The 14,691-nt window shown below is 42.8% G+C and overlaps 1 protein-coding gene across 1 annotated transcript in view; it reads left to right on the forward strand.

Moving 5' to 3' along the window:
* LOC129700410 (homeodomain-interacting protein kinase 4-like) overlaps nt 1-11,192 on the forward strand; it is a 30,233-nt gene extending 19,041 nt beyond the window's left edge. The window contains exons 5-8 of the mRNA XM_055640863.1: nt 4,753-4,864; nt 5,092-5,183; nt 5,609-5,678; nt 10,291-11,192. Coding sequence (XP_055496838.1) covers nt 4,753-4,864; nt 5,092-5,183; nt 5,609-5,678; nt 10,291-10,308 — 292 coding nt within the window. The 3' untranslated portion in view covers nt 10,309-11,192. The remainder of the gene's footprint in view (nt 1-4,752; nt 4,865-5,091; nt 5,184-5,608; nt 5,679-10,290) is intronic.
* Nucleotides 11,193-14,691: the final 3,499 nt, after the last annotated feature.

Genomic DNA, 14,691 nt, shown 5'->3' on the forward strand with positions numbered 1-14,691 from the left:
TAGATGAGGTTGGAGGAGGTGCAAGTGAACCTCTGCATGGAAAGACTATCGGGGTCTTTTGATGGAGTCGAGGGGATGGTAAAGGGACAGGAGTTCTGCAGACACTGTTCCCTCCGCAACTCCGTGGTCAACTCGTCCTTTCCCACCCAAATTACCCCCTTCCCAGGTACTTTCCCCTGCAACCGCAGGAGATGCAACACTTGTCCCTTTACTTCCCCCCTCGACTCCATCCAAGGACCCCAACAGTCTTTCCAGGTGAGGCAGAGGTTCACCAAGGACCGCCAGCTCCACGATGTTAAAGCCGCCGTGCAGACGGAGATACGATGAAGAAGTTGCATCTTCGTCGAGGAAAGAGATAAATTAGGTTTCCCCCAACCCCAGACTTCCACAAAATACAAAAACTAAAGGTACACTGAAAACATAGAAGTAAACACAGACCAAAACAACAAAAGAAGAAAAATACAATACAGGCTGTTGGCGTGGCTGCCATGTACGGTACCACCTTGATGACATTCACTCTATCTAGGCCTTTCACTATTCGGTAAGTTTATATGAGGTCCCCCCCACATCCTTCTAAACTCCAGCGAGTACAGGCCCATTGCATTCAAACGTGATAACCCTATCATTCCTGGCTGGGATCACTCTGGTAAACCTACTCTGGACCCTCCCCAATGGGAGTACATCCTTCCTCAGACATGGGGCCCAAAATTGTACACTGAAAACTGAATTCTTATGATCGTAACTGAACTGCCACCAAATTCTGGTGAAAGCACATTCAACAGTAACTTCCAATAGAAAATGAATTATTTACCCATAACGGAAACATCTCCATATGAATGGGAGCTACAGTGCCCTCCACAATGTTTGGGACAAAGACCCATGATTTATTTATTTGCCTCTGTACGCCACAATTTGAGATTTGTAATAGAAAACAAAATCACATGTGGTTAAAGTGCACATTGTCAGATTTTAATAAAGGCCATTTTCATCAATTTTGGCTTCACCATGTAGAAATTACAGCAGTGTTTATACATAGTCCCCCCATTTCAGGGCACCATAATGTTTGGGACACAGCAATGTCATGCAAATGAAAGTAGTCATGTTTAGTATTTTGTTGCATATCCATTGCATGCAATGGCTGCTTGAAGTCTGCGATTCATGGACATCACCAGTTACTGGGTGTCTTCTCGGGTGATGCTCTGCCAGGCCTGTATTGCAACCATCTTTAGCTTATGCTTGTTTTGGGGGCTAGTTCCCTTCAGTTTTCTCTTCATCATATAAAAGGCATGCTCAATTGGGGTCAGATCAGATGATTGACTTGGCCACTCAAGAATTGACAATTTTTTAGCTTTGAAAAACTCCTTTGTTGCTTTAGCCGCATGTTTGGGATCATTGTCTTGCTGTAGAATGAACCGCCAGCCAATGAGTTGAGGCATTTGTTTGAACGAGCAGATAAGATTTGTCTATTCACTTCAGAATTCATTATGCTACTACCATCAGCAGTTGTATCATCAATGGCCTACTCCTGCACTTAATTTCTATGTTTCTATGTTTCTATGAAGATAAGTGAGACAGTACCTTCGGCAGCCATACATGCCCAGACCATAACACCCCCACCACCCCTGTTTCACAGATGAGAAGGTATGCTTTGGATCATGGGCAGTTCCTGCTCCCCTCCATACTTTGCTCTTGCCATCACTCTGATATCAGTAAAGGGGCTGTCCCACTGCGGCGACCTAATCTGCGAGTTTAGACGAGTTTGCCCTTGACACAAACTCGCAGCATGGTCAACAGGAGGTCCTATGAGGACACTGGAACTTTCCTTCATGCTCGAGGGAAGTTCCCGAATACTCGCGGCCTCAGCTAGGTCACGGAAAATTGTTCAGCATGTTGAAAAGTTTTCCGCGAGTAAAATTTGGTCGGCATGGTTCTTTTTAACTCGTACTCCAGTGGTGTGGGGTCGCTGTTTAGTTACAGGCAGTCGAGGGCAGCCGTAGGCAACCTCCTTCGCTGACCGGGCATTTTGATTGGCTCATTGGAGTTTTCAGGACTCAGGTAAACCGACCGGTAGGTAAAATGCCCGCTAAACTTTATTATACTTCTTAAAAGTGTCTCCCCCCCTTCTTCCCCCTTCTCCCCCCCTTCTCCCCCTCTCTCCCCATCTCTCCCCCCCACCCCTCCGTCTTTCTTTCCTCTTCATCGCGGGTCTGAATTTCAGACAGCGCTCCCCCGCTTTCCCTGGCCCCCGCCTTTGCGATGTGTTTGTGTGTGTGTGTGTGTGCGGTCAGTCGATCCAGCTCGCGGTTTTCCTCAAGTGCCCTCGAGCTTGAAGGTCAAAGTCACTCTTCTTAACTCGCGGATTAGGTCGCCGCACTGGGACAGCCCCTTTAATCTTTGTCTCATCTGTCCACAAGACCTTTTTCCAGAACTATGGTTGCTCTTTTAAGTACTTCTTAGCAAACCGTAACCTGGCCATCGTATTTTTGTGGCTAACCAGTGGTTTGCATCTTGCAGTGTGGTCTTTGTATTTCTGTTCATTAAGTCTTCTGTGGACTGTGGTCATCGACAAATCCACAACCGACTCCTGAAGTGTGTTTCTGATCTGTCGGAGAGGTGTTTGTTTTTTTTTCTTTATTATAGCAATAATTTATTCTATCATCAGCTGTGGAGGTCTTCCTTGGCCTGCCAGTCCCTTTGTGATTAGTTAGCTCACCAGTGCTCTCTTTCTTCTTAATGATGTTCCAAACAGTTGATTTTGGTAAGCCTAATGTTTGGCTGATGTCTCTAACAGTTTTATTCTTGTTTCTCAGTCTTATAATAGTTTATTTGACTTTCATTGGCACAACTTTGGTCCTCGTGTTGATAAACAGCAGTAAAAGTTTCCAAAGGTGATGGATAGGCTGGGTGCTGAGACTCTCTTATACCTGCATTAAGGAGGCAATTAAAGACACCTGGGCAATTATGAACACCTGTGAAGCCATGTCCCAAACATTATGGTGCACTGAGATGGGGGGACTATGTGTAATCTCTACATGGTGAAACCAAAATGTATAAAAATTGCTTTTTTAATAAAATCTGACAATGTGCACTTTAACCACGTGATTTTTTTTCTATTACAAATCTCAAATTGTGGAGTACAGAGGCAAATCAATAAATGATGGGTCTTTGTCCCAAACATTATGGGGGACACTGAATTTAGATGCTATTTTTAAGGGTGTAATTTACAGAATTACACTGATGAACTACAGTCGAATAAACTAAAACCATTGGAAAAGATAATGTGTTTCTTGTTTGGGATTATTCAAGGGTTATTTCTTTCCAATAGACATGACAAGTTGTTTAGCAACAGAAAATGCAGGAACCACTCAATGGGCCAGGCAGCATCTGTGGAAACAAAAATTCTTCACCCTGAAGAATTCCGCTTTGCTTTTCACAGATGCTGCCCGACAGACAAGGTGTTTCCTGTATTTTCTTTTCTAATTTAAGATTTTCCAGCAACTACAGCTTTTTGATTTTCATAGCAGAATGGAATCCTTCTTTGTTGTAATCTTTCTATTATTCAGTGACTTCTATTCCACAGGCATGTATATCAAGATGTGTAAATCTGTTAGAGTCTACCATCAACCGTAGAGGGAGTGCAGCGTAGGTTCACCAGGTTAGTTCCCAGTATGGCGGGACTGATCTATGATGAAATGAATGGGTCGACTGGGCATGTATTCACTGGAATTTAGAAGGATGAGAGGAGATCTTATAGAAACATATAAAATTCTTAAGGAATTGCACAGGCTTGATGCTGGAAATTTTTCCCCAGGTTGGGGAGTACAGAATCAGGGGTCACAGTTTTAGAATAAGTGGTAGGCCATTTAGTGAGATGAAGAAAAACTTTTTCACCCCGAGAGTTGTGAATCTGTGGAATTCTCTGGCACAGAAGGCAGTGGAGGCCAATTCACTGGATGTTTTCAACGAAGAGTTAGATTTAGCTCTTAGACAATAGACAATAGGTGCAGGAGTAGACCATTCGGCCCTTCGTGCCAGCACCGCCATTTAATGTGATTATGGCTGATCATCCACAATCAGTACCCCGTTCCTGCCTTCTTCCCATATCTCCTGACTCTGCTAACTTTGAGAGCTCTAGCTAACTCTCTCTTGAAAGCATCCAGAGAATTGGCCTCCACTGCCTTCTGAGGCAGAGAATTCCACAGATTCACAACTCTAGGTGTAAAAGTGTTTCCTCATCTACATTCTAAATGGCCTACCCCTTATTCCTAAACTGTGGCCCCTGATTCTAGACTCCTCCAACATTGGGAACATTTTTCTTGCCTCTAGCATGTCCAATCCCTTAATAATCTTATATTTTTCAATAAGATACCCTCTCATCCTTCTAAATTCCAGAGTATACAAGCTCATCCGCTCCATTCTATCAAGACATGACAGTCCCGCCATCCCGGGAATTAACCTCGTGAACCTACGCTGCACTCCCTCAATAGCAAGAATGTCCTTCCTCAAATTTGGAGACCTAGGGCTAACAGAATCAAGGGGTATGGGGAAAAAGCAGGAAAGGGGTACTGATTTTAGATGATAAGCCATGATCATATTGAATGGCGGTGCTGGCGCAAAGGGATGAATGGCCTACTCCTGGACCTATTTTCTATGTTTCCATTACTGTCAACAGGATGCCACAGAATTTAATGATTTATAGTCATTTCTAATCTGTTTTTCCAATTTTCCATCTATTTTTCTATATTTTTCCAGTTGCAAACAAAACAATCCATCAGTTCTGACGGATCATAGCATACTACAGGAAATTGAAGAAGCTGACCTGGAAAATATTCACCTGAATTTACTGGTCAAAAGGCATAACCTGGTAGGATTATTACGCCTACATCAATACAATTCCCTTGTTAGACAGTGAAAAGCTTTTGTTGCGTGCTAAATGTCAGCAGAAAGACAATACATGATTACAATCACGCTATCACTAAATTGGCTGATATGATCCAAGCTAGGCCCATGTAACTCATTGTATTCAAAGAAGCGAATAAAACAAGAAAAGAGTTTAAAATTAAGCCAATTAATCTTGCTTTCTGTTTGTAGGGTTCTGTCGGGGAAATGAGGGAAGAAATAAGTTCTTCACAAGTTCAAGTCAGTGAGACTAAAGATACAGAGGAAGAAGTGGCAACAGATAAGTAAGTACACCTGATTCAACAGTATGTTTTCATCCAACATTGCAACTGAATATTGACAAATGGTTGATCAGAACGATGTTTTGATCGTGTAAATAAGGAGAAATTGGTTCCACTTGCAAGAGGATTTGCAACTGTAAGACATATTTAAAGTAATTTGGGGGAAACATAGGCAGTAAATTAAACTGAATAATTTACAATGCACTGTGTACGAGTGTGGTGGTAGCAGGGTCAATGGTATCTCTCAAAAGGGAATTAGGTCAATGTTTGGTTAAAAAAATCTGCAAGACACTGGAGAAACATGCAGGAGAGTAGAGTATTTGTGAAGCTCCTCCATGAGGGAAAATTGCACCACGAGTGGACTGACCCGTCTATTCCGCACCCCTGTGGAATGTTTGATCAATCGCTTTTTTCCCCCTCTCTTAAAGGAACAGTCGCACAACTTTCAAGCAAGCAAAGTTCCGAAAAAGAAGCAAGAAGCTCCAAAAGAAAAAGAAAGTACGCTCAATAGAATGATAGTGGTGGTGTGGGTGGGAAAAAGGAAAGCTTATTATAGTACTGCTAAGTTTGAATGTTATATTTTGTATTTCCCCCTGTATAACACTGAGGATAGTTCTGAATAGGCCAATATTGCAATACAGGATGTTGCCATCTCACTCAGTCAAAGTGCAGTTGCCATAGTACATCCCATAGTTAGGGAGATAGTCAGCTGCTTCCTGACTATTATGTGTCAGATATAAAACATATCAGGGTGAAAAACATGCCAAGAAAGGAAGGGCAGTGTGATGTCTTCAGACAACAAATATAATCCAAAGAGGTATTATAAACTGATGCAAACTGAATGTCCATGAAATTCACATTGTTTGAGAAACAATTGCAGCAAACTATTTTGTCATCCAATAATATCATAGAATGGTAACTGATACAGATATAGAGAAAACAGTTTGTTCCGTGCTTAGAAATGTGCAAATCCCAAATTAAATACAAGTAACTTAGCAATATACACACGCGATGAACAACAGCAAACAATTTAGAGACACAAGGGAACCATTCCATGGTATGAAGGCATGGCAGACTTCCAGTTTAGTGAAGATTTTTAATAATGCTATCTCTTGTTACAAGCCTTTCTAAGCAGTTGTCAATCATTCCCCATTAAAGTTGGGATATTTTCATCGTTGGCAACAATGATCACCAGTTGTGCTTGGTGTCCATTGTGCTGCCACTATACACTCTGCAAATGAAACCTTACCAGACCTGATTGATTATCTGTTTGATAGTGATTTCTGTCAAAGGTATCTCACTAAACCTGGTACAGTAAGTGTTTTGCAAAAAAAACAATCTGCTGGAAGAACTCAGCAGATCTGTGGAGAGAAATGGCCCAACAGCATTTCAGGGTGGGAATGACAGAGTAAAGGGAGGATAGCTGGTAGGAAGTAAGTGTTTTGACTGATTACCTAAGAGCCTGTGGCAGCATCAATTTACATGTTTTTGCATTGGTTGTCAGCCAACACCTCTAAATCCTGTCGGTTTGTTGCCTTTATTGCTTCTGACATTAGTATTTAACAATTACACTTCCTCGTGCAGAAACTGCCTAACTAGCAAGTCTTCCATTTCAGTTATTTTGAATTGCATGGGATTTGCTTGCTTTAACCTTGGTTCTGCAGAGGATCAAAATCTACTTTTTCTTTTGGCAAGTGAATGTTATGCTGTTCTAAATTGACAAAACTGAGGTGAGCAATGGCATATGGAATGTTAACAATGAAATGGTCTTGCTGATATATTTTGGAATCAGTTTTGTGGCCATTAACTTTGTTGCAGCAATTGCGGACTGTACTGGATCAATTCTCACGTATTGTCTGTGGAGTTCTCTGCCTCAGAGGGCGGCGGAGGCAGGTTCTCTGGATGCTTTCAAGAGAGAGCTAGATAGGGCTCTTAAAAAAAGCTGAGTCAGGGGATATGGGGAGAAGGCAGGAATGGGGTACTGATTGGGGATGATCAGCCATGATCACATTGATTGGCGGTGCGGGCTCGAAGGGCCGAATGGCCTACTCCTGCACCAATTGTCTATTGTCTATTATATATTGTATTTTTAGATGCCATTTCCATTGGCACAACAATTTCATATGCAAGCTTGAATGTCAGGTTTTGCATGCTCAACAGTTTTGGTTGAGTTTGTTCATCCATGCATTGCTAACTACTGGTTCTTATGCAGATCTATCTTGCAAGGCATCAAAATAATACTGCAAGTAGAAGTTCTTTAATGAAATCAATAATCTCATTAATTGTTTAATTCTTCAGCTTCTTTGTCCAACTTAACAGGATTCACTTATTTGCGACATGATTTGGATTCAAATGATCTTCTGGATTCAAATGATCTTCTGGCTTCTGCACCAAATTTTTAAGTGTGACATTTTTCACATTGCATTTAGATTTAATGCACTCAGATGTTTCACTGAATTTACAGTTTAGAGATAGAGTGTGCAAACAGGCCTTTCAACCCACCATTGATCACCCGCACTCTAGTTCTATGTTATCCCACTTTCACACCCTACATACTAGGAACAATTTACAGAAGCCAATTAACCTACAAACCTGCAGGTCATTGGAACATGGGAGGAAATCAGAGCACCCGGAGAAAACTCACCCAGTCACAGGGAGAACACATAAACTCCACACAGACAGCACCCATAGTAAGGATCAAATCCAGGTCTCTGGCATGGTAAGGCATTAGCTCTACCACTGCGCCACTGTTTCGCACTATTGCTTTTCAGGTCTTAGAATGTCTCCTTCTCCGTCAGTCCTGGGCATATTATTTACTCTGAAGAACAGGGCGGTACAATGGGGCAGCGGTAGAGTTGCTGCCTTACAGCGGCAGACATCTGTGTTCGATCCTGACTACTGGTGGTGTCTGTACGGAGTTTATACATTCTTCCTGTGACCACATGGACTTTCTCTGGGTGCACTAGTTTCCTCCCACATTCCAAAGACATACAGGTTTGTAGGTTAATTAGCTTCTGTAAATTGCCCCTAGTGTACAGATGATTAGCTGGTCCGCAGAGTCGATGGCCCAAAGGGCCTGTTTCCATGCTGTATCTCTAAACTAAAATAACTAAACATGTCCATTCATTTTACATATGAACTAAGTGATTTTTAAGTAGTCACAATGAATTGTAGATGCTAGAATCTTGTGGAAGAAAACACAAAGTTCTGGAGCGACTCAGCAGGTCAGGTAACATCTCCGCACATGGCATTTCAGATCAAGACCCATTATTCAGATTATGAAAAAGGGTCGACCCACAATGTCGTCCACCCATGTTCTCCAGAGTTGCCACCTGGCCAACTAGGTTTTTCCAGTACTTTGTGTCTTTCGTAAACGATTCTTAAGTTTGGTCATACATGCCTTGACTTACAACCAGAACAGCAGTTTGATTCTACACCTGCACATGCAATTCAATTAGCTCAATGATAAGTCAGTTGCACTGCCCTTTCAATGTCAGAATGTTTTCGAGTCAAGAAGCTTTTCATAGAATTCATTAAAAAAAATTACCTTGTTCATTTTTCTTGTATAGACAATTCATGGATCAATTCTTCAAATACAAAATACTGGGGATGTTGGGAATTTGAAATAAAAATGGAAAATACTCCAAATACTGACAGCATCTGTGGAGCACTAACAATTTAGTTAATGACCCTTCCTGAGGACGAGGAAGAGATAGAGAATGGAAGGGGAAAGAGAAAGATCTGTGATATGGTGAAAGGCTAAAGAGATCAAATAGCAAGGAATGTGAAAGTGGAAGGTAATAAACATCAAAAGCAAGTGGAAAAACTAATATCTATCCGTAATTGCCAAAGGAATGAGGAATGGCTGCTGGAAATCTGACATAAAAAATGCCAGAAATGAAGATTATGTGGAATTATGAATTAACTCGTTGTTAAAACTGGAAAGTTGTACAATGCCTAGTCAGAGGGTGAGGTGCTGTCATTAAACCAACATCTAGCTGTGTTAGGAACAATGCAGGAATCCATAGACAAATAAGTCAATGTGTGAGTGGAACAGAGAATTAATGTGGCATGCAGCTGGAAGCTCAGTATCTTGCTTTCAGTCTAAATAGAAATGTTCTGCAAACCACTAACCCAAACTGCATTTGATTTTCCCAGTGAAGAAGACCACATCCTGGGCAATAAATGCTGTAAGCTAAATTGAAAGAAGTAAAAGCGAGCTACTGATTAATTTGAAAATAATACTTGGGACTCCAGAGTTCATAAAGGGGGGAGATAAACAGAAAGGCGTTTTTCATGGGAAATGGAGACTAAAGAGTGAACCGGAGTATCCCAGAGGTTTTGGTGGAAGGTGGTAGATTGGGGGAAAGTTGTGTCTGCTGGTGGCAATATTTCGGAAAAAAACTGAAATTATGGAGGATGATGGGATGAAAAGTGATGGCAAGATCAATTGTTTCCTGGTTCTGAGAATGGAGAAAAAGGTGAGACCAGCAACAATGGAAATGTAAAACCACATGTATATTAGATGGTGATTTTCTCTATGATGTCTTCTAAGTGGCTGATCTCCATATTAATTGAGAAAAGATGCAGAAAAGATTCACCAGGATGTTAACTGGACCTGGTGGCTTGAGTTATAGGGTGCGGCTGATTAGGCTGAGGCTTTTTCTTTGAAGTTTAGGAGTTTGAGAGTGACCTTGATGAATTGTGAGGTAAGGAATTAACATCATGATGAGCATTAATAAAGTGAATACTCATTGTCTGTTACCAGGAATAGTGAATTATAAAACTAGAGGGCATGGGCTTAAGGTGAAAGGAAAGATCTAAGAAGGACCTTGGGGGCAAATTTTCACTGAGCAGAGTATTCCGTAACCACAAGGAGCCACAAAGGAAGCTTCGAACTGTAAAAAAACCATGACTTTTGAGGGACATTTGGACAGGCATATGGATAGGAAGGGTTAAGACGAATGTAGGGCAAATGCAGGAATTCAACTGGAATGCCAGCTTGGTCAACATGGACAAGGCAGACCAAAAAGACCCTATTCATTCTGTATAGCTCTATGATTCTACTGAATAATCTAATAGTACTATTTTCATTATCATTGTTCCATAGGTATCCTGTTGGGGATGAAGATGCCATATGATATTTGCTGGACCCAGTGTTTAAAGAGGATCTCTGAAGTTATGGCAGCCCAGCTACATCATATATGTTCCATACAGGAACATTGCTAATAGATGCTAAAATTACTTATATGCTAAAAACTATAATAAACTAGTAAAATTATCATTATAAAAATTCTAATAACCTTTAAAGTTACATTGCAAAATAACTTTAAAAAATAAAAGGAAGTGATACTTAAGGTGTAGAGTGTCATTAATGGTTTTCTTTTCAAAGTTACAATACATATGCCTACTTTTTTACCATTTCATAATTCTGAAAAAGGATCTGGAAAGTTATTAATATTTCACTTCCCCCAGTTGCTGCCTGGAATTTTCTGTTTCGATTTCAGAATTCTAGTATTTAACTATCTTGGTGTGCTAAACGGGTAGTGAATGTGAAAATATAAACCTGTAAAATAGCAGGACATTTGAGATTTAAAAAAAGCTAGCAACAAAATCATTCTGGTAATTTTCACCAATTTTCACAAAATGCAATGAAGCATGACCTGTGTGATAGCCAGTGGTAGTAGCTACAGGCAGAACTTGCAGCTCACATTCCCACGATTACAGGAAAGTGAGTCATACTGCACAAGGAGTTGTAAGCTGCCCATATTTCATTTGGGCAGCTTACAACTCAGCAGTATGAATATCAACGTCTCTAACTTCAAGTAATCCTTGCTTTCCCTCTCCATCCCTCCCCCATCCTAGTTCTCTGACCAGTCTGACTCCCTTGATTAATTTTTTATCTTTGTCTGCTTCATTGTCCACTTCCCCTAGCTAACAATGATCTATTCTATGTTTTCCTCGCTTTTTTAAGCCACATTGATGTCTTGTTTTTATACCTTAAATTATTTTTCCCATTATTCTGTGTCTCCCCCTCTCCTGACTCTGTCTGAAGAAGGGTCACAAGCCCAAACATCACCCATTCCTTCTATCCAGAGATGCTGCCTGTCCCGCTGAGTTACTCTAGCATTTTGTGTCTATCTTCAATGTAAACCAGCATTTGTAATGGGATGTTTCCGTAAATAAGGGTACCAACCTGTGACATGGGTGGCAAAATTTGAAAGTTATTAAATCATGATTTAATATCTCACCCCCCCCCCCCGCCCCACACACCCCCCCCCCCACCCGCACACCCCTCCCCCCCCCAACCCCCTCCACACCCCTCCCCCCCCACACCCCCCCGCCCACACCCCACCTCCCCATGCACCTGCCCACACACACACACCCCCCCGCCCACACACACACACCACCCCTCCCACACACACACCCTCCACACACACACACCCCTTCCCCCCTCCCCCATCCCACATCCCCTCCTCTCCCCTCCCACACCCCTCCTGCCCACATCCACACCTCCCCCCCACCCCACACCCCCTCCGCCATATCCCCCTCCCCACACACCACCCTCGCTCGCACACCACCCTCTCCCCCCCCTCCTACCCATCCACACCCACCCCTCCTCCCTTCCCACCCCACACATCACCGTCACACGCCCCACCTCCCCCCCTCCCCCCTCCCCTCCCACACATGAAGAGGAGGGGAAGGAAGTGCTCGGGGATGAGGGGAAATGAGCCGCGCCTGCACAGTTCGGGGCTATGGGTGTGTGGTGGAATATTGCGTTGGGGGAACGGGTTGCGTTGGGGGAACGGGTGAATGGTGAAATATTGCGTTGGGGAATGGGTTGCATGGGGTGACCAGGCCTCCCGTGTGACTAGGACCCAACGGGTTCCACTTGGTCTAGTACCCTTATATATATATATATATATATATATATATACATATATATACACACACACATACTCAAAAAACAAACAAAACAGTGCAACAATAATAATAGTCTATTGTAGTTCAGAACCTATATGAGGTTGTAGTGTTTAATAGTAAGATTAAACGAGAACTTACCAGTTTGAAGTTTGATCTTTATTTTATGAGGAGATACGTTGAGGGATTACGTGAAGAAGGCCCGTCCAGGCGCACTTGCGTCAATCTTCAAAGCAGCGGTGTGAAATCACAGATGATATATACCAAAGGATAACAGTAAGCTACATGATACAAACTTAACTTACCTTTGATCTTTATTAGGGTGGGAGCGGAGGGCACGTAGTCCCTCAACGTAACTCCTCATAAAATAAAGATCAAACTTCAAACTGGTAATTTCTCGTTTAATCTTACTATTTTACTTCGGAGTCACGTGAGTGACTACGTGACGATTTTAAAGGTTCTGTGATTTCAGGCCGTAGATTCAATTCCGGCGTATCACTGCATTTTGATTGCCTCTATGAGTGAAAGACAGTCAATAACATGCAACCATAGCATTTGTTTAATCATTAAAAATTCCGGTAGGCGGCGCGACTCTGGTCAGCAGCGGCCTCTGCAGCCTGTCCGCGTTTTTATTATTTTTTGTCTGTGTTTTAATGTAGTTTTTGTTATTTTATGTTGGGGTGTGTGTGTGTGTGGGGGGAAACTTTTAAATCTCTCCCTGCACTGGAGACCCGACCTTTTCTCGTCGGGTCTCAGCTGTCGTTGGGGCCGCAACGAGGAGCGGCCTCCAACAGGAAGGAGCCGGGGACTCAGGTGCCGACTCACCTCACCGTCGCGGAGCTGGCCGAGACCGGAGCGGGTGGAGCTGTGGAGGAGCGTTGCCGCTGCTGCTGCTGCTGCTGCTGCTGCTGAGTCGGAGGCTGCTGCTGCGGGTCTCCGGACGGCGGCACCGGGAGCCCGCGGCTCCCTGGAGGGAGACCGCTTTTCGGGGCTCCTGCAACGGCGACTTCTCCCGCCCGAGTTGCGGGGTCGAAGAGCTCCTGGAGCGGGGCCTACATCACTGCCCCGCGCGGCGTGGAATGCGGGACTTTGCAAGCGCACGCCGGGGGCTCCAACATCAAGACCCGGTGTGCGACCTCGCACCACCCGGCGTGGCTTTAATGGCCGCGGGACAATCGCCATCGCCAGCCGGGGGCTTTGACTTTGACTCTGACATCGGGGGGGAGAGAGTGCAGTGGAGAGATAAGTTTATTTGGCCTTCCATCACAGCTATGTGATGGATGTTTATGTAAAATGTAATTATGTTGTGTCTGGGGTCTATTTGTGTGTAATGTATGGCTGCAGAAACGGCATTTCATTTGGACCTCCAGGGGTCCAAATGACAATTAAATATCCTCTTGATACTCTTGATACTCTTGATCAGTTAATGGTTTATTTTATGATAAACATTATATGTCCCATTTTAATCACTGGGGACATTTAATACTGAATCCAAAACAGTACCACCAAATGCACCAGTGTCTGCAATCTCTTTGTGGTAATACTTGTAAAACATCCTTTCATTTGCCCATCCTGTGGCCGCGAGGATATGGTCTATTGGAACGTCCAAATCCTTGGCCGCCGATGTTGCCGCCGCCCTGGTGGAATGAGATTTAAATTTGTCAGTATCAATTCCTGAATCCAATAGCACCTTCTTCAGCCATCGTGAAATTGTTTGTGTTGACACTTTTTTGTGTGTTTTTTTATGGCTGATAAGTAATGCCGATTCTACACCTCTAAGGTGCTTGGTGGCCTCAATGTAGTGTTTCAAATATGTAACTACACATAGTCTTTGATCTGTAGGATATTCTGAAAAAAACAATTTACACCGCGAGACTCCTGGTCTGCTCTGTTTTAGCAAGTCATAGACATAGAATGTAATTTCCTCTGTTGTCATTCCCATTCTGTCTACCCGCAATTTGTGTAATGTTTGTACACTTTGGGCTGAGACTAAAGCCATTAACATGACTACTTTCACAGTGATTTTGTCTAAAGACAAATTTGAGATGAGACTCCAATCCCTAAGTAACGTGAGTACATCCCTCACATTCCAGATTTCCGTATATCTCGGTCTGGGAGGTTTAGCATTAAAGATGCCCTTCATGTATCTACAAATCAAGGGGTGTGATCCTAGAACCTGTTGTTCAGATGCTCTCGATAAATATGCAGAGAGGGCACTCCTTGCAGTGTTGATCGCACTATAACTTAAATTTGCATCAAAATGTAATGTTGACAAGAATTCTACAACATCTGAAGTGTCTGCAGTGTGGTAAGAAATGTTTTGTGTTGCACAAAACTGCTCCCATTTCTTAATGTAAGAAATGTACTGCTTCTGGGTACTATCCCTCCAGGATCCCGCAATTAAATCCATAGTGCGATCTGATAATCTTCTTCCAACATTTGGCCTTTTTAGAATCTGCAAATCAACAAATCAATACGATCATGTAAAGGATGAAAATCACCAGTTACAGGGTGCACAAGTAGGTTTTCTTGTCTTGAGATATGCATTATAGGTTCTGTCATCATTTTTAACACTAGTGGATACCATGGT

The sequence above is a fragment of the Leucoraja erinacea genome, chromosome 9 (genome assembly GCF_028641065.1).
Source record: "Leucoraja erinacea ecotype New England chromosome 9, Leri_hhj_1, whole genome shotgun sequence".
Classification (NCBI taxonomy): Eukaryota; Metazoa; Chordata; class Chondrichthyes; order Rajiformes; family Rajidae; genus Leucoraja; species Leucoraja erinaceus.